The sequence below is a fragment of the Grus americana genome, chromosome 5, assembly GCF_028858705.1.
Source record: "Grus americana isolate bGruAme1 chromosome 5, bGruAme1.mat, whole genome shotgun sequence".
Classification (NCBI taxonomy): domain Eukaryota; kingdom Metazoa; phylum Chordata; class Aves; order Gruiformes; family Gruidae; genus Grus; species Grus americana.
In genome coordinates this window covers 54,975,598-54,995,838 of record NC_072856.1, presented here as the reverse complement: position 1 = coordinate 54,995,838, position 20,241 = coordinate 54,975,598, and the positions used below count along the sequence as shown (strand labels likewise).

The window sequence follows — 20,241 nt, the reverse complement described above, 5'->3', positions numbered from 1 at the left end:
TATCACAGCAGGCAATGCAATGGGTAGCAGGCTGTTTATAGAGGTACTGCATCAACCCCCGTATAAGACGTGTGCATGCTGCAGTTAATCCAGTGAAGTCACTCAGTCATTCCAAAATATTTGAATTAATCATTCTTTATCCTAAAGAAAATTGTAATGTAGCATTAGGCAAAGCAAAATATGTCACTTGAAATATTATAGTGGACAGGGTCTCTTGGGCTAAAAGACTGATGTTCTTCGTTAGGCTCACTACAAAACAATTTACATTAGCAGACATGAGCATCCAGTTTGTTTATGTAGATAATGCTACGCAAGAAAATAATGCCAACAGTTTCAGCTGGTTTTATTAGTCTGAACACACACGCACAGCCAAATCTTTAAATGACTGTTCAACAGAACATTCTCTTCCATTTCTAAATTATTCTTCTTTCTAATTATTGTACAGTATTTAGAAATGAACAGAATTGAGATCTGTATGATTCCATAGTTGCAATGGAAAAGTGACTTATAATTAGGTATTGGTATAGTGTAGCAATGGCACTGCCTTACATTCTGATGGGTAAACTCTGGAGTATGTTACGTTGCTAGATTGATAAAGATTGATTTATAAAGATTGGGACTAGGAGAAAACATGTCTTTGATTTTTAATTTTTGTAAAATGAATTTTTGTCAGACTTGCTATCAGGATTAGCTGATAGTTCATGAGTTTACTTCATTCAAAAGTAAGTCAAATTTTTATTTAAAATTGTGCATGAGAGGTCACTTTAGCACGTCCTTTTGTCATTCCTTCAGTAGATCTGAACGTACTTGCCTCATTGGATCCCTTCTGGAGAATCATAAGACGTGTGATAATCTACATGGTGCATTGCATCAGGAAAGCCAAATGTTTTCCTTTTTCCTCTTGCCACTATTTGCCTTTATGAAGCTTGCTGAACAACCTACGGTGAGGTTTGATGCCCCCCTCAAGTCCCCAAAAGCCCTTGGCATGGCTGCCCTAGGACAGGAGTTTGGAGCCACAGTCACAGAAACATCCACGCTGCACTGCGGGACAGGAGGGTCGTGCTAAGCTCAAGAGAGAACTGGGAGAGAGCAATGACACAAGGGTTCATGGCATAAGGGCTTCTGATCTTCTGTTTGAAGAAGCTGAGACATCTTATTTTGGCTCCAAGATGTTTTGAGGCTGTAGAAATAGCCACAGTGTTTTGTTTGTGCCATATATGCAATAGAGATGGTTTCCCAAGGCTGACAAATTATTAGTGTCAGTGTATCACTGGAGGTAATGATTAATTAACTGCAATTACAAACTTTTAAATACTGTCAAGTAAACTGAGCACAAAATGAAAAATCACACACACTGCCATCAATTTGAAGAACTTTATGCAAAAACACCACTTCCATCCGATATTAACAAAATTCATCATTTTCACCATAGTAAAAGAATGAAGCAGTAACTAAGTACACACATAGTGAAAGCAGTCAGTAACTGGGAAAGAATATGACAGGAGCTTAAAATAATACATTTCTGTTAACTAACTGCTAATTACAATAAACTCAGAGAAGACAGAGGGCATTTTTAAAGTTGTTTTTCTCTTTACAGATAGAGATCCACATTTCAAGAACAATGATTACAAGAGTAAAGGTTTTTCTTTAAACCAACCCATATATTACAAAAACAATACAGAGAAGGCCTGCAAACCTGTTAGTGTACAAAACAGGGTAGCAGAGAGAAAGCACAAGAGAATTAAATTGTCAAGGATTATTAAGAAAAATAACAGTGCATACTAAAGGGCTCCTGTAAAGCTGTTTTACATGAGCTGAAGGATGTCATTTCCATATGACTGTGATTTTGCGTGAAGTACAGATGCTTTCAGAATCGTCACTATTTAGCTTTTTTTGGGGAAAAAAAAAACCCACCCCAAAACCAAAAGCAAAAGCAATTAGGCAACATTTGAGATAACTGAAAAACAAATATTATAGGCCACGTCACAAAGCTAGCGATTGGATTTATTTACATTAGTTTAAAATTTCACTGAGGCTTTGCACTCCTTCCAAACTTCATAACTTCATAACTGAAAGAGGTTTTTGCTAGAGAAAGAACAAATATTTCTCAGGTTAGGTGCTCAGACAATAGAAAAAATAGTGCAACTGTTTGCTACATTATATACCCTTCCAGCATATCTATCAAAATATTCAGACTTGTTTTTCATTACCTTCTCATTTAAAAAAATACAGCATTCTGCTTTCTTTCTTTTGATTAGGAAATTCCAGACATCTTTAGAGATATTTAAAATAAAACCCCAGCAACCCAGAGCTAGTTCTGCAAATTGATCCACTGAAGCAGACGTCAGAAGCGTAGAAGAAGTGTTATTAATCCAGTTGACTCCAGGTGGAGGCAAAGGTCCCTCTGGAAAAGCAGCTTGCAGGCTCAGGAACTTCGATCATCCTTATGAAGGCAGTAACTGAGAAGAGTTTTAGGCCTAGATCTGTAAACAGCTCAATCTTATTTGCTCATTAGTGGGACTGAACGCCACAGAAAACGCATCACCGTAATGACTGCAGCTCAGGAAGCTCCAAAACAATACCAGAACCAGCAGGGACTGCTGAGGCAGGCTGCTCAGCTCGCTCGGCTCTGGCCAAGGAATACACATCCTTTTGGTCGCAATGGGATTTAGAACTGCTCGATCTGGCTATAGCAGCTTGGCTGTGCATCTGAGAACTACAGGTGTGACTAGATTTGAAACGGCTCAGCACACCGTGGTTGTTTTTCTTTACTGAATAGGCTAGTGTTTAGTGGCCTGCACCCTACAATAAATCACGTGGAGCTTTTCTATTCTTCCTTGTGCCCACTTCCACTCCCCATGCCTTGCCCCAAGTGCATTACCACTGATTCTGATTTGCTAAAAATAACAAAGGACTTTGAGTTGGGAAAAGCTCAGTAAATGCTGACTGCAGAATAGTGCAGTATACTTACAAAATCTGAATTTCTAAAAGATAACTTAGGGTTGCATGGATACTGACAATACAGTTAGTTCCCAGGCTTCAGGGCCACATCTTACTCTTCTGCTTAGGGGAGACACTTTGTGGTTTGCTAAGGCAGATAAAGATTAAAATCTTCCTACAGGAAGAGACCTTTTATCACTGAACTCTGCACTTACTGTGATAAGTCCTTATCACTGACCTTTCTGTCGGTGAAGGTCAGTCAAAGAGGTGGTTAGGAGGGGCTGAAGAACATTGCTGGCCTCCAAATGCTCACATGCTCTGATACCAGGGAATGAAGAGAATACAGAGAAGACAAAGGGAGAAATAAAAGGAAGGCATAGAGACACAGTGTGGTGACAGGGGATTTAAAGGGATGGATGCGAGTTCACATCAGGGTACTTTGGGGAGGAATGATGCAGCCTAAAGGATCGGATGGTGACTTCTGAGACGCTCTGAGAAGTGACTTGTCTCTGTTTTCAGCCTTTATAAAGTCTGGGTAATAGCAAGATCCCCTTTGAGACCTACTGGCATAAAGCTGTAGAGTAAAATGAGGTGATGCTACTGTACAGATGTATCATTAACTCATTAACATTCCATGCTTAAGAAACCTAGGTGGTTTCTGCTTTTGCAGGGAGACTAAGCAGAGCTTTGGAAGGTAAATCTTGCATGTATTCTACCAACATTGGAAGCTTTTTGAGTATTTTCTACAACTGAAAAATATGTTCACTAGCAGCCTGCATAGGAAAGATAGGATGCGTGGCACAATGCTCCCCAAGACTTCCCAAAAAGATGGAGACACCGTTTGTGCTCATACAAAAGAGAATTTGCCTTGGTACCAACAGATTCATTCTGCCTATGACACTCAGGCAAACCTGCCTTCAGAGGCATGTCATTAAGATGATTACATATGTGACAGGTGTGTGTTATCAGCGTTGTTTTCTTTTCCAGTTCCTGCCTGTGTTGCTGTTAATTCCCAAAACATGTTACTGCAAAAGGTCTGGTCATGTTCTCAGTGTAAATACTATGGTACAGGCCAGAAAGAGACAAAATTGCTATGCATTTTGTTCTGCAAAGACACATACGCCCCTGGAGTCTCCTGGGTAGACAATTGGACACTATCTTCCTTCTTTGTGCCTGAAGGGCCAAAAACTTAAATGGGACATGGTTAGGAGTTCCCTACGTGTCCAGACAACAGCATAGTGGTGACTTCATTTTCCCTGTATTGAGTTGGAAAAGGTAAAAGGTAAAGAAGGGCTGTATGAGGAAACACAAAACGTTAGTGTCAGATTAAGGGCAGTAGGAGACCTTAAGGCCTCAGGATGCTTTGATTCCTTTAGGATGTTCCCAGATCAGGGGCAAAGGGCTAACTCCATGCTAAACCACCCCTACCTTTACTTTATGGTGGCTGAGCAATGCACCAATAGCAATATACCTAACAGAACATTGATTTCTGGCTCTTGGAATGGAATAAATGCACTCGTTACCCTGAGGGTTAGCAAGCTGTAAGATGAGGAGGGACATGCTGTACCTGATGGTTAGTTTGCTTAAACTCAGCTCAGGTTGTGTGTCCAGGAAGCCAGCAGGGCTCAGAGGGGCAGAGCAGGAGTTAATGAAGCGCTCAGCTCTGCCTGTCAGAACCCTGATGTCTGACATTATCACCAGGGACCTGACTGCCCTCTTCCTTCCTGCACATTAACCAGATGAAATCCAATTCTCCAGAGCTCTGAATGCTCCGAAAGCACAGAAGCATTTTGATCTGGGATTGTGATTTTTGGCCTATTTATCTCAATAGTGGAAATCATCCTGAAAAAGAATAATTTTCCAGATTCTGCTCTGTGATTAGCCACAGGAAACCCAGTCAAATTACATCAGATAAACGGACAAAGACAGAGCTATGTGAAATTAATAACTCTCAGCAGTCTGCAGAGAAATGTGAAGAGGATATTAACAACTGGAATTGCTTGAGAATAGCAAAACGAAAGCTTCCAATAATAGACAAAATACATAACAACCTATAGACTAAGGGCTCTTGTTTTCGTTTGGTCCTAGGCACAAAGGCACCCTTTCCCTTTATCTTCAAATGGATGTACAGGGTAAGACCATAATGGCTGGCTGCTTCTATTCATTCTTGATTTGGGACTTGTTATTACAGGCTGCTCAGCAGTTTGCTGGGATGCTGACTGCCCTCAAGTCCCATTACAAACAAGGATTTTGGAGAGGGGATCTCATTACTTCCGAGGTATCTATTACCTCACTTGCCTGCTGAAATGGCTAAATACATTATTTGTAGCAGACAAGTCTCTCTGCTGCTGTTGTTGCATCAGTTTCAAAATCTGTTGTTCAGTTTGGATGTGTGTTGATGCAGAAATACATCCTCCTCCCTCATTTTATTTTAGGAGGATGTTAATGCTGTGGACAAACACAGACTCTTAGCTCTGCAGTTAAAAATATAACAGAAGTAGCTGTGTGGGTTTCCCCACTCAGTTCTCCTATCTAATGTGCTTTTGCACCCACCTGCATAATTGTTGAGCCTTTAGTCTCCCTGCTGTGGTGGCTGCACAGTTGCCATGTTGAGCTGCTGGCTGCTTAGAGCAAAAAATTTCTTAAGTGAGAGTTTGATTATTTGCTATGTTGCCCCAGATCCCTAGAGGCCATGGCTAGAAGAGACTCATTAGGGCATCCAGTTTGTCTCCCTGCTTCCCATGGCTCATTAATAACTTTGCAGAGCGCATACAGTATTGTTTCGTGTGTTTGTATGCTGGAGTTTACAACATAGCTAGAGGTCTAACATTGCATATAGAAAGTGTTTTGCTTTGCCTACTACAGAACAAACTCCAATCATGATTTGTAACTGTTTTCTGTGCTAGATGCTTTTATTTGAAGCACAGATCTTCCTTAAGTGGAATCCTGCTCTCATGCTGATACACCAAGTGCTCAGCAAAGCACAGAGCCCTCTTCTGCTTTTACAGAAGGGCTTCAGAGAACAGCTGTGGGGCATGCATTTGGGCTTCCTCCTCACCCCTCAGTGAGTCACAGCAGTTATCCAACTGCCTGGCTCCAAGGAATGGAGAAGCTACAACGCTCCAAGTCAAGCTGCATTGACAGTTCAGGGTGTAACATGTACCCACGTAAAGAAGCAGTAACACATTTCACAGGACTGTACATATGAAACATCCACCGCTCATCCACTTCTCCACTCCCCTCTGTGTCTTCTCCAAACTTAATGATGGATGAGACCCCTTTTTCAATGGTTGACTTTAAACCTTCCCTGACTTCCCAGAAGATGGAAGTGGTTGTAGTAGATGAAGCCAGAACACAACATCCAAAACCACACTGTGCATGTTACCACTATCAAAGTAGATCAGAGTTTGAACTAGCTCTGCCCACTGTGAGTGAGGGCTCTTTAATACACCTGACAATATTCTGTAGAGAGTCGCACATGTGGTACCCTTGCACCTGCATCCTAAAACTAGTTTTTCTCAACAGAAAAGCTGTATGGTTAGTTGGCAGTTTAACGACGAGACAGGAAATGCCTGCACTTGCTGCCTGCGCCCAGTTTGCCATGTCACCCTGTCAAGCCAATTACTTTAATTAAAGTTCTGTCTGGCCCTTCTTGACAACTCAGCCTCTAACGATGAAAATATGTATGATCTGGACGAGGGAGGCAGAGCTCATATTGTTTTCCAACACTCCTGCTATTACTATCAATTTCACATGAAAGTAGGGCATTTTCTTTGGGAAAAGCCACATAAAAATGTCACTCGGTTTCATTAGCAGTGTGGTGGTTCTTTGCTGTTTCCACTCTAAAGCTCATCATAAGTGAAGAATTTAGTCCAATGCTTTGGGAGAGAAACACAAACATTGCTAATTGCACTTAGATTAATATTCTAGGAAATTTAAACAAAGCACTCTGCTGGCAAATTCATTAAGCAGTAGAATAATCCCATTGGGCAAGTAGCATAGTGTCAAACTGGTATTAATCATGGTGGAAATACTTTGCTCTTCATGCAAAACCAGTGCTTGCGTGATCTGGCATAACTAGAGAGCCTACAGAATCACTGAAGAAAAGTCCATGAGTAATTGATACAATTACAAAGGCAATAGAATATTAGAATATGGTTGGGGACAGTAGATTACATTAAGCAATATTTCCTTGGGTCCTACATGGTCGTACACCAGACTTTGTCCTGTTCAGTTTTGTGTTGGAAACTTCTCTGCAGCCGTCCAACCTCACTTAACAGCCTGATTTCTGCTCAGTGAAAATAAGGAGGAGTGTAAGAACAGGAAAGGTACACAATTTATGCAGATTTCCTGGTTTTTATTATCCTCTGCCTATAAAGGAATGAATAGCTATTTTAAGACAGTGAAAATCATAGTTTTTGTATCATTCACTACAGCTGTTCTATTAGACAGAATTTGCTTTCTGTCCCACTGATTTTCCAGAACTGGGCTTCTCAAACTCCTCCCCAGCACAGATCTCATCTGTCCTCAACCATCTTCACAAAATCCTGCCTCCAAACAGGGAAATAACTACACACGGAAGCTCGGTTCTTCAAGTGAGTTGTAATTGTTTTTCTCATCCTCAAAATAACTCAATTTCTTTTCTCCCCCCTGCTAGCTCTGTTTGCATCTTTCCAGCTTTAAAAGCCAGTTCATAGAGAGGGAAGAAAATACACACAATGACTACTGAGTGGTTATAAATACTGATTTGGGGCATGCTGCTTTGATTCAAGTAACTGTCCACCAGCCCTGCAGGCAAACGGGTTTAAAGAGAAAAGAAGAAAATCTAAACCTCTCTATACATTCGGCAGCCTTAGTCTAGCCTCAAGCTCAGCAGCAGGCAAGTGTCAAAAATAGTCTCTGTGCCTGCAGACAAGGCTTTCTGGAATTAGGGTAGTAGCTGTACGAGACAGAAAACCTCTACAGTGCATGCAGACTTAGAGGAAGAATGTGTCTGCTACTCTCAAAGTGCAGACGCTTTATGTATTTGAGTTTATTTTTTTAAGGGGGAAGAGGGAGATTTCCAACAGAGGTGATCCTTTTCTCTTCCCTCAGGATTTTGTAATCTCTGAAGCAAGGGAGGCTGCAGCTTGTTTTGAAAAGATACAGCTCTTGAAAAGGAACTGCTCATGGGAACAGTGAAAATATTGTCCCTCAACAGAACAAATAATCAGAGTTGTTACCTAAAGCAGGCGATATAAAAAATCACTTCCAGGAGCCTCATCAGAACCCAGAGGCATATTAGTACTGAAATATAAGCACTTGCATATCTGTCACTTACTACCTTTTTTGTGCTATTTCTACCCCAGCAGACACCTGACTCTTGCACTCACTCCCTTGCGAGAACAGAAGTGTCCAATCTTTCTTTGAATTCTATTTTTCTCATAGACATCACTCACCGTTAATTAGCCTTCGCAACTTCCCCACATTCTTTTGATACATCAATAAGCTTATGAAAGCACATGGCTGCTGTGGGAAATCTGTTTTACAGTGAAATGAGCTGAAAAGCATGATATTTGCCTTTGTTTCCTGGAAGGGACACATCTACAAACCGCTGTTGTCACTGCAATCCAGTACCTCTAGCCAGAAATGGGGGCTTGTGCTGCTGCTCTGTTAACACCACCTCCTCTGGAGTGCAGAGGGTCTGCAGACCAGCCACACCTCGCAATAGCTGTGCCTCTTCCTGCAAACAGCAGACAAGTTTAGCATCGATTCATCGATTATCAGATCCCGTAACTGATACTGGAAGGCAAGTGTTAGATAGCATGCATCTGCCTGTCATAGCTTTAAGACTCGTGATTTTGAACGCAGCCTAGTCGTGTATGCACGAGCTTGGGGCTGACACAATGAACTTGTACTTCATCAGAACTGAGCCAATGCTGACTATTTAGTCCATCTGGAAAACTAAGATATCCAGCAAATATGACATAGAACAATTTCATACAACATTATACCACAGTAAAAAATGCACGAAAAAAAGCTGACAAAATGCAGAAGAGCTGCTAGAAAAATCTAAACAGTAGAAAATAAGCACTTTCTGTATAAATCTCACTTTCTCTTTGTATCTACTATACCCACATCGGTCTCACTTTTATTACATTTCTATACAAAACTGGTATTGGCTCTGTTCTCAATTAAAGCTCTCACCTCCATACAATTTGCAATTGCACCCAAACTTTCCACCATTAAGATTCAAGATGATTAACTTGCATTTAATTTCCGTGATTGTGGCAGCACTTAATCAACAAAGTCCCTACCTATATGTATTTATATAGATATACATGTATATATACACACATACATACATACATACATACACATGACAGATACTGTTGCAGTTATCCTCTCTTCCAGTGTTTGGAGTGACAGTCATCCTAGAACGTGAAGGCATACACAACTCCCACAACCACAATATTTCCAATTGTTGCTATTATTGCAATCCATAACAATATGGCATCATTTGAAGAACGGGATGTCTCTTCTGGTGGATTCTGCATGGAAGAAGCGGCATGGACGTTGGCTGATGAGTTAAACAAGGAGTACTCTGTACTAAAGTCCTCGTTGGGTGAGTCCATAAAGGCTCCTCCCATAACAGGAAGCTGTGAAGAAAGATAAGGCAAAATCAGTTTGACGGCCAGTATCGGTATTTGCTTTGTCTCAAGGCCATTACAAAACAGCAACCACTAGCAACCCTGCAAAATTACTGAGATTTCATGTACACAGTGCTAACCTGTCAGGAATACCACAGATACACACTTCAAAGCATTTCTTCCATTTCTGTTAGAATCAATATTATTGCAGAAAACCTATGTGTATTACATGGAATATACATAAGAGCTAGCATACAGGCCCCAAGTCCCCCTAAGTAATTATATGCATTTAGAAAGAAGACATACAGCTATCCACAAAGCACTCACATACCAAAACGTCAGTTTACAGCAACATGACTGTTTTGTGACTACCAGCAATGGAATCATACTGCACAAAGCCAACAAGCATGCCTGGCTCAGAACTGAACCTCTGATTGATGTAGAGATGTAAAAACCTATGAACTGCAAAAGTTGTTACCGTAAAACTGGTGCAGCGTACTCAGTGCTCTAACTTCACTTGCAAAACATGCCATTACAACGATACAATAAATATATATAGTGGAAGGCTTCAAATTGGATTTTGAAAGGCTCCATAGCAATGAAGTTGCAGATTTCCAACACTTCTCCAACCACCAACTTCTCTTAGTGGGACGGACAAAGTTTCTTTGGTGTTCTTAGTGGATTTCCCAGTGGTACCAGGAAAAGTTATCAGTAAGAGAGCAGATATTCAATACAGGAATATGGAAAAGTTAAAGAAAAAAAGGAATAATTTAACCTTTTCCTTATGCAGGTTTCTGTTGTGTTCCCAAATTCATCCTAGATCACACCACACATTCTTCATGATTCAACAACTATTTTACCCTCTACATAGAGGTGTAATTTGCATCCTTCTGCAAATGTATAGATTCCTCATTCAGGCAAGAGAAGGATACCTTCTGCAGTACTAAGACCATCTACTACTAAAAAAAATGTTCACACAAAAACTTTTTGCTTCCATCCTTGTCCCTTGTATGTTTGGGAATGCAGATCTGGAAGAGTTTCTCCTGGCTCACCGAGTGTAGGCTCTGCTGTCTCATGCAAGTAGAGGATATTGTTTCAGAAAAAGCTGCAGAACATCTGTTTCATGTATCTATAAATGCTCAGGACACACACTGCTGAATACCCTGTAAAAATCCAAGTATCTGCTCAGCAACCTCAGGAACTGCAACTGTTGCATACTGCAGGAAGAGCACAAGCAGCGTGGGTATCCTAAAGTCCCAAGTCTCTACAGTACTCAGTAACTAAAAGTCCCGGAGGATTGTAGCAGGTAGGTAGACCAAATCCATGGCATTCCTGGGGGAAAAAAACAACCAGAGCTGTATGTCCAGATCTCTGCCAGCCTGACCAGAAGGGAAAAATTCCATCATTGTGTTGATGACTGGTTTGATCTTGAGCAATGAGTAACACCTCAACATCAGTGCATCCTACCTACACTCTCCTTTCAGATCTGGTACAATTCCAGTGTTTCGAGGAAAGCTGAAAAAAGTCTGGGAATGTTCTCCTTAAAATACACCCTTGCTGCAACACCAACCAACCTTTCCTTCCCCACAGTGGTTCCCATGCTGCTGCTGTCACCTTCCAACCTTTAGATCCAATTACAATCTCCTGTTTCACACCCTCCTTGTAAGTGCTTTTGGGTTTTTGGCATTATTATTTTTTGCCTTTCTCAGTAGGGCTTTCTTCTGAGCTGAAACCCTCTGGCTCTGTGACAACAAATAAAAAATCTTCCTGCTGTTATACTAGTAGAATAGTTACTACTAGTAGTACTATTATAACTTCAACAGTACTGTTGAAATCACCATGGCCTGTGAATAAGAGGAACCAACCTTTCGTTCAGTCACATCACAGAAGGCTGCTAAATCAGTCCTAAATTACCATGCCCAATACTCACCGGGCTGAACAATCGGTATTTTTTAACACCCTGTCCTTCAACTCCCACATAACATTTTGACTCTCCCAGTAACCTTTGGGCTGGTACCAAACTACACCCCTTCTTCCTGTGTGCCGCTTTGGCGACTGCTAAACAGGACAGGATTTGAGGCTAAACCACCTGTCCTCTCCACAGTGGTGGCTGAAATCTATAAATTAGAGTGAAGAATCTGAGAAGCTTGAGAATAAAGTAGATATTTTTGCTTGCTATCCATAACAGTTTACAGAGCTATAAAAGACAAGACCTTCTTTCAAAGCTGACTGCTGAACAAATTTCATCTGTAGTAGAAAATACCACATCACATTCAAAATGAAACAGAGAATGATGAAAGACCACAATGGACATGTCATGCTGCCTAATCCACATTAAATAAAATTATCTTTGAAATCGAATATGATTAGACAAAAGCAGTTTGCAAGAAACCAAACAGGAAATTGCAAAAGTTAAGTTTGATACATTCCCCCTGCATCAAAGACTTTATTGCCAGTTTCAACACAGGATGTGTTTTAAAGAGAGCAAAAGCTTCCATTTCACAAGCTCAGCTTGATGTTTTGAATCCAATTCCACTGGCCTTTTTTATGTCTTGGGATTTTACAAGGAAAACATTGCGCAGTTTAGTTAGGAGGTTTTTTTATGTAGATTCCCATGAAAGGCAATTCTGACTTCAAACACTTGTGACAAGTATTTTTGCAGTGATGTTGTCATTTAACAGCTATGGAGACACTAGTTAAAGATTTTCGCTGCAAATGATGGGCATACATTTACCATACTGGCAGCAAAATGCTCAATCTGAGGTGCTTGTCTCCTTAGCAAACCATTTTAAGGAATGGTTTAAAGGATGGTCCATTTAGGATGGTCAATTCTGCAAAACCTTTCAACTGGAACAACCATCCAAAATACAGGGGTACACATATATGTGCATGTGCCCAAGATGGTGGGAGGTCATGAGCACTGTTTTGGTGAGTGATACCTGTTTTTTGGGCCACACAATCTGTGCTTTCAATGAGTTATTTGAAGTGACAAGCTTCCACCCTGTTAGTCCAACTGGTGCTGTCACAGAGGCAGGGAGCATTCATGTAGCAGCACAGCTACACGCCACACTGCAAATGATGTCAGATCTGAATCTCCTCGTACCATCTATGGCTCAAACAAACTGTTTGCACCATCTGAGGCGAACACATGGTGAAACAGCTCATCTGAATCTCCGAAAGGCTTGCGATGACCTGATATAAAGCACTGACATTCAGCACCTGGCACAGGCTCTTTCTGTAAAATTGGCTTCCAGTTTCGCTGTTTGTAGGTCAGTAGCACTTTACCGCAGATCTGGAAATAAACCTTACTGCCAATTTCCGTTTGCAGAAATTGTCTCTTACTAAATGTGTATCCCCCCCTTCTCACTGCTAAAATGGCCTCACATAAGAGCACAGGAATGGACACATGGTGTCAGACACAAAGTCCATCTCCCTTGTGTGTGAGCTCCAACAGTGGCCATAAATAGATGCTTGGGAAAGACTAAGAGCACAACAAGACAAGTAGATCTGATACTACCCCTTAACAATTCACAGCTTCCAACTGTTTTCACCTTAGAGGTTTGTAAACCAGATGCTATTGCTATGGGTTTAATAACTTGCAAAGAATTTTGCTACCATGAACTTGTCCAGCCTCCACCTGAGCTCATCTAAAGCTGAGCATCCTTCTTAGTCTAGCCTCTTACTTGCCACTTAACGGTAAGGGTTGCCCAGCAATTTGAGTCACATATATCATCCTTCAGAGACACGCCTGCCTCTCCACTGGAGAGAGGGAAGCATGGATGATTAATATCAACTGGCAATCTTCTTTTTGGTAGATTAACTTCAGTGAGACAAATATCACCCTCAGTCTTGATGTCTTTGTTCTCCTCAAAGGTACAAGTATCTTCCTCTGCAGTCTTATTTGAGATATTACATTAAAGGCTGTGAGACATCCAGACCCGACACTAACAGGAGTTATGAAGTGCCTGTGATAAACAGTAGGCTAAGGATAGAAAGCCTGCAATGCTTTCTGTGCTTACTCTATTTCTCTGTACGTGCCTCTACAAAGCAAAACCACACCAAATTACCTCAGCCAAAAACTTCACCCACCCCATTACAGTGACCTGCAGTCTGTTTTAGCCTCAGAGGGATTTTATCATTCAGGCAAAGCTGTGCAGAGCCTGTGCCACCCTCCCCAAGAGCGATGAGGCCAGAGCAAAGGGTTAACTGGGAAACGCAACCATGAGGGACACGGCAGGAGCAGATGGCGAGAAGGAATGCTGTAGCACTGTTAGGAAATGAAACTCTTTTCCTAGTGACTATGTCGATATTGTTAAGTAGCACTAATAGTACGTCGCCCGCTAAATGGCTTCTGGGACTGGCGAAGAAAGAATTCAAATCATTAAATAGCAACAGGCAGAAAACCAAACAGCAAAATGTCAAGTGGTAATGAGAACACCCACGGCGCTGAATACCTCCTACTGACATCCAAAAGGATGCTTTAGGGTCATGAGGAGGAGAATGAGGCTCTTGAACAGTTAAGTGATACGCTTTCCAGTTAGCAGAAAAATCCTATTTTATAATCAAAATGATTCACATGAAGGAAAAACAACCCATCAGGTACCGGCCACTGATACTCTAAAAATGGTAGCTTTCTTAAGTAGCATCACATAAAATCCATCACTTTAGCAATAACATTGCTCTGTTTCTTTGAGAGTCTAGTGTCTGTCATTTTTTCATAGTCAGCTAGAGAGGTATAACGTTCCTGCTACCTTATTGGGAAACCAGGCTTGGCATAGAGATTTGAAAGCATAGCTGAATTTTCTAGTAGCCATTTTCCAGAAATTAGGAAACCTCAGCAGTGGCTTTAACAGATGTGCTGTATCTTGGCCCTGGCCTCGCCGCACATCTCTCTGGGAAGGGGATGCTGAGAGGTGAACACAGAAAGTTATTATTTCCTTCTGCCCTGGCAGTGTGTGATTGCTGCAGTGCATATTTGTATCTAAAAACCTTCTAGCTGCAATGACAAATCAATCTAATGCAGCTGCCAAAGACGGCAGCAATATACAAGTTTGCAAAAGCATCATAACCACATTTTAATTCTTAAGCTCTTTTAAATAAATGTTTTGCACTAAAAAGATACCCTACATGACCAATATTCTCCCCACACCAATTCTCTTGTGTCTCACAGAAACATGCATATATATATTCTCTTCATCTAAAGCATGCACTATTATGTAAATGAAGACATCCTGGCTACTATTTATTTACTGGTAATATCTAGAGAACTAAGTTCTTTTGTCCACCATTTGCCAGAACATCACCCTACTACGTACAATGTGAGGACTGGGTACACAGTGACAATCAGGACAGTTATTCCATGTTCACTGCAAGTGGATTAGTTTAAACGCATTACGCCCCCACAACCAGAACTAAAGGGCACCTAAGGCAATCTCATTTAATTAAATAGGTCTAATTTTGAATAGGGAGGATCCGTGCAAATGCTTTATGCAGTTAACTTCAAATTCTCATTTTAATTAATTTAGATCCCTGCTTCATCCTGAAATCACAATCTCAGGCTGAAAAGCTTAGGAAAAACAGCTGCTTATTTTCAAAATATAGTTGTCAAAAATGCTCACCCTACCAGTGGCAATGGAAAATTTTCATCCAATTTGGAAGCATCAGGATTTCATCTGTTATTTTTAATCTCATTAAAACCTCTCTATTCTATCATACATCAATGTCCACTTTTCTTCCAATTGACAATATTCCTAAGACTGGTGTATTACTTCCTCTGCTGCTTTCCTGATTTATGTTAGGCTAGGTGTCATGTCTTTGTCCGTTTAGATGAGATCAATGTTCAAAGTTGTTCCTTATCGGCAGTACCTCAGAAGCCGGAGGTGCGAGTTTCAGTCTTGCTGTTGAACCACACTAAGAGTTACCTTGACCAACTGGTGTCGAGATATTTGGGATGGAACAGCCAAGGATGACCAGAGCTGCAGCAGGCACTTCAAATCTGAGTTTGCTCTTGGCTGTAGAAACTGGTTTGCCTTAACTAAGGTATTCCAATGGGGAACGAAGCTCAGCTAGATCTTTCTCCATAAGCACAGCTACCCAAGCACCTTATATGAGAACGTGTCTTGTGCAGACTGAGCACCTCTCTGTGAAAAGTTATTTCACTAAATCAGCTGCAAGAAACAGTGAAAATTACCTACATGAAGGTAAGTGGGTTTACTCTCATTATTTCACTCTCATATTTCTGCATAGCTAGCATCCAAAATACCTTAGTGAAAAACGTGCTGTGATTCTATTCCCACAATTTACATCTGCCTAGTGCCTCCTTGAAATAGCTTTTATTATTTCAAAGAACCCTACTGCTTTTATACTATTATTCTCAACCAACTGCGGTTGCATTTCATCTTCCAAAACTGGAGCCTGAGAACAAACAAAAGTCTTTTTATTACTGACAAGTGTCAAATGGAAACAGAGAAGGAGTTTCTCATCCTGTCCCGAGTTCCTCCTCTTTCCAGCCAATGCCAGCAATACTGCCTTAAGGAAAAGAGCAAGCTTTGTCAGTGTTGAACAGAAATGCAAACAACCTGTATGAAGAAGCTGCAAATCTGTCACATATAATTTAAATTGTGAAACTGTATACTCTAAATTGGAGGGGGTTGTGAAAATCACAAAAGCGTGCAGGGCCATCAAGCAGATGTGGTTTAAACTCTCTGGATGTGCCAGGAACAACCATTCTAGCAGCAGTACTAGCTGACCTGCCACATAACCAATACAACTGAGACTACCATCCTATTGTGGACACCATGCTGGGGAAGTAGAAGACGCCTGAGTCCCATTTACATACAGTTATAACTTTCATGCTTCCAGGAGCACATACACATAAAAGAAAAAATACAAACAGAGGGAAGCAGAAAGGCGAGTATTTATCAGTATGGAAAGACTCAGCAGGAGGCTATAAAACTAACCATCAGTGTTATTATAAGTAGGAGCTATTCAAATCTGTTTACAATTTCCAAAAATGGCAAAACAGAGGATCTTTTCACACCATGTGTAGTCACACCGGGAAACTCAGAGAGAACAGGAATTCATTTAGAGATAAGAGCAACCTGCAGAGCTGTATCAGTTTAATAATAAAACATGATTCTGGAAGGGCTTTGAACACCAAGCTTCTGGGTTTAAAGTCCTTAATTGTATGTGAGAAGAAAGAGGTACTGATTATCCCACCTATCAGAGGGTTTCTTGCACAACCTTCTGATATTTTTGGCACTGGTAACTTCAAAGCCAAACTACTGAATTCAACTGGAGTTACATGGTCTCCTGCTCTGATTCAGGCTAGCAATTCTTTTCTGGTCTCAAGTTCCTCTAATACAAAAAATAAAAAAAAAAAAAAAAAAAGAACAATCTGGGGGAAAAGAAAGGAACACTGCCTAGGGCATAATGTTTTAATGTCTCAAGGGACAGCTTTGCTGTAAAGACACAAGGAGATACTGCTGACTGGAAGCAAGCACACGGCTACACGGCATCAGTGGAAGTTTCGGTTGTTCTTACACAGAAAGTAAGTGACTCTCCATGTGCCAGAGGATAAAAGAGAAGAATAACACAAGGTGGTTGTAATGACACTTCACATCTGCGAGAGGAAAAGGCATTCCCACCATAAACAGGAAAGTCAAATGATGAGGTGTAAGCGGAAAACCACAGAGCAGAGCTCAAGTGGGTGTATAGGAAAAAACTGAACGAAGCCTAATCCCATTTCTCAAAGTGAAAAAGGGCTGCACAAGCCCTTCCTCCACCATGATCTTTGCAGCTGTGTTAATCTCTGACAAAATGTTGATGCGTCATTACCATTTTACTGTTGTGGCCAAAGAACCCTGGTAGCAGAGAAAGGGGCTGACCTTCATATATCTTTTGATTTTCCTTCTGCTCCCTCTCAAGATGCTTAGGCTATTTGCAGCGGAGAAGGATGGGAATTGGCAGCCATTCACAGTAATGGAAGAAACATCACAATTTCAAAACTAGAAATAACTTGAGATGAAAAATTGTTTAAATCATTAGACTTTAGGCATGGGCAAAAGCAATGATTTTGTAAGTGACTGTATCCTTTAGTGTTCAGTAATCAGGATGCTTCTCACAGAGACTAAGAATTTCAAGGGGCAGGTGTTAGGGGCTAGAACTAGAAGGATGCAACATTTTGGACATCATCTTACTCCTCTAGAAAAAAAATAATTACATACAAATTCCCCTATATTGCATATGCTGACCACTGTTCAAACCAAAACCCAGTAGCAATAAAAAAAATTTTGCACGCTAGCTCCAATCCCTGCTACACAGCCCATGAAAAATTAATTGGCTGAGGTTTGACTAAACCACACTAACAGGCATAATACAGCTTAGCTCTGTTTCATCAGAGAAATTACTTACTATTCCATGCAGACTTAAAAGCTTTCAAACTATACATCTGATGTATTTTACACAATGATGGTTGTACTACAAAACCAGGTTGGGATACGTTTGCCTATTGAGAGAAGTAATCACTACCATTGCATCTCTGCTGTACCTAATGATATGACATGATACGATATGATATGATATATGATATGAATGCCTTTTTTTCAGCACCTTTGAGACGGCCACCTGGAATTTATCCTCAAATACGATAACATAAGAGTTAGGTCAGTCTCTCCCACCCCCATCATAATACAAACCCATTAGGAAAAAAATATTCTATGATGATTTCCAAAGATTAATTCTCCCATGGAAAACATTTGCAGGCATCAAATTGAAAGCCTCAGAAGGGAAATTAAAGCAATTTAATAGTCTGCAATTTTATTTCAGCGATATGTCATTTTTGTCCAACTTTTTTTCCTCTTTATTTTTTTCTTTCCCTTTCATTCTCATGTTGCATTACATTTTCACAAACAAAAAAAGGGGAGGGCACTGAGGTACGCTAACAGAATATCTGAGGTATATCTCTCATGTCTTAAAGCTATTTTTTTTGCTTGCTTGGCACCTAGTTCAAGACACACAAGCCTAAGAGTCAACAAAACCAATGTATTCCAGTTGAGATGGACAAAAAAAGGCAAAAAAGCTGACACAGTGTTAGCCCTCTTCATGTCTGGAGACCTTAAGGATATCAGCTGGCATGAAGGTCAAGTATAGGGTACAGAGCAGCTTCTAGGAAGAAAGGAAAACTGCCAAATGTTATCCTTACTGTGTACACTTCACTTGATTGAATACCAACATCTGGCAGGCTGCCACACTTCTTGATCCCATCAGGCTCAACATGTGGCTCAAACAACCTATACACTGCACATCCTCCTTAACTTACTCTGTAATGCTTCAGTAGTGGTTTATACCTCAAGAAGAAAACACACAAATTTGCTTAAAAAATTAATTCTATTCTCTTGCAGTTTTGTCTCATGAGATAATCACCCCATACACAAGAGAATAAAAATTAGAGGGTGAAAAAATGTTCACAATTTCCTAATTTCTAGTATTTCAAGAGTAGTATTCATCATGCTAAGAAAAGTTTCTTCCAACATAACTACTTGTTGAATATCATGAAGAGACTAAAAGCTTGATCACTGTAAATCTGGAGTGGTTAAGAACTCAGTGCCACCAGGTAACTATTTCAACTTTCTTCTAGGATTTACAGTTCCCACAGCAGAGCCTGAGGAAGAGAAATAATGTGTTTCTCATCCACTTTGGCGCAAAGTCAGCAAGCATAGCGGGAACACATTTCACAAATGGCCTAAAATAAGCCTGGATCACTTTGATTTGAAGTAAAAGAGGAACACCCATATGGGACATTTCACTGGCTCTATTGGGGGAGCAGAAATCTTCATCGAAGTGTGAGAATAGCCATCATCATAGCCAAATATTCCATATGTTCTCACAAACCCTTTTTCTCACAACCTTGGTTTTGCTTATGTATTAAGACCATCAAGGGATGATTAAGTGTGGCTGAACTAGACAGCAGCTGATGACATCTTTATCACGCCAAACAAAAACAGAACAGCCAAGCCATCTGTGTTTGTGTGCTTATGTTTAAGATTGTTCAAACAGTTCAGAGCACATTATGGGAAAATATAATAAATTATACATTGATTCTTTCTCTCTAGATAAGCATGTCTATATATGTGTAGGCAAAATTGCACTCCTTAGTGGCTGACATATGCACAGGATGGGCAGAAATCAATGTATAATTTATTATACTTCTATTTGCAATTCGATATTTGTGCTTTGAACTCTTGCAGTTGGTGGGGCTGCACAGGATAATTAAAGGCATGAATATGTAACAGCTTTCCTCGGGAATGAATTTTTTCCTACCCAAAAGTGATTTCTGTAAAAGCTTCTTCAGTTATTCTTGTGTTATGGAAGGCTGAGCAGGGAACAAAGAAAAATAAAGTAAAAATGTATTCTATTTGCATTTTACCACCATTTTATTCCATGGAATCTCAACTATGGAGTCACTACTGCCCTGGAGAGCTGGAACAGTTCGGAGAGAAGCAGTAATTCAGTGTCCTCCCATGCCTTATAAAAGGTGCAAGTTTGCATTCCACCAGTGTCTTAGGATTAGTAAATACATAGACTCTTCCTCAAACTTCAGATGGTCAAAGCAACAGAACAGCTAAGGGAGACCTTGGTGCTTTAAGAGACAAAGTTCAGACTGAAGCAAGAC

At 40.5% G+C, this 20,241-nt stretch overlaps 1 protein-coding gene across 2 annotated transcripts in view; it reads right to left on the bottom strand.

Annotated features, from left to right (window-relative positions):
- Nucleotides 1–1,360: 1,360 nt before the first annotated feature.
- C5H14orf132 (chromosome 5 C14orf132 homolog) overlaps nt 1,361–20,241 on the bottom strand; it is a 44,138-nt gene continuing 25,257 nt past the window's right edge. For both annotated transcript variants that reach the window (XM_054828068.1, XM_054828069.1), the window contains one exon: nt 1,361–9,578. In XM_054828068.1, the coding sequence (XP_054684043.1) occupies nt 9,354–9,578 (225 nt within the window). In that variant the 3' untranslated portion in view covers nt 1,361–9,353. The remainder of the gene's footprint in view (nt 9,579–20,241) is intronic.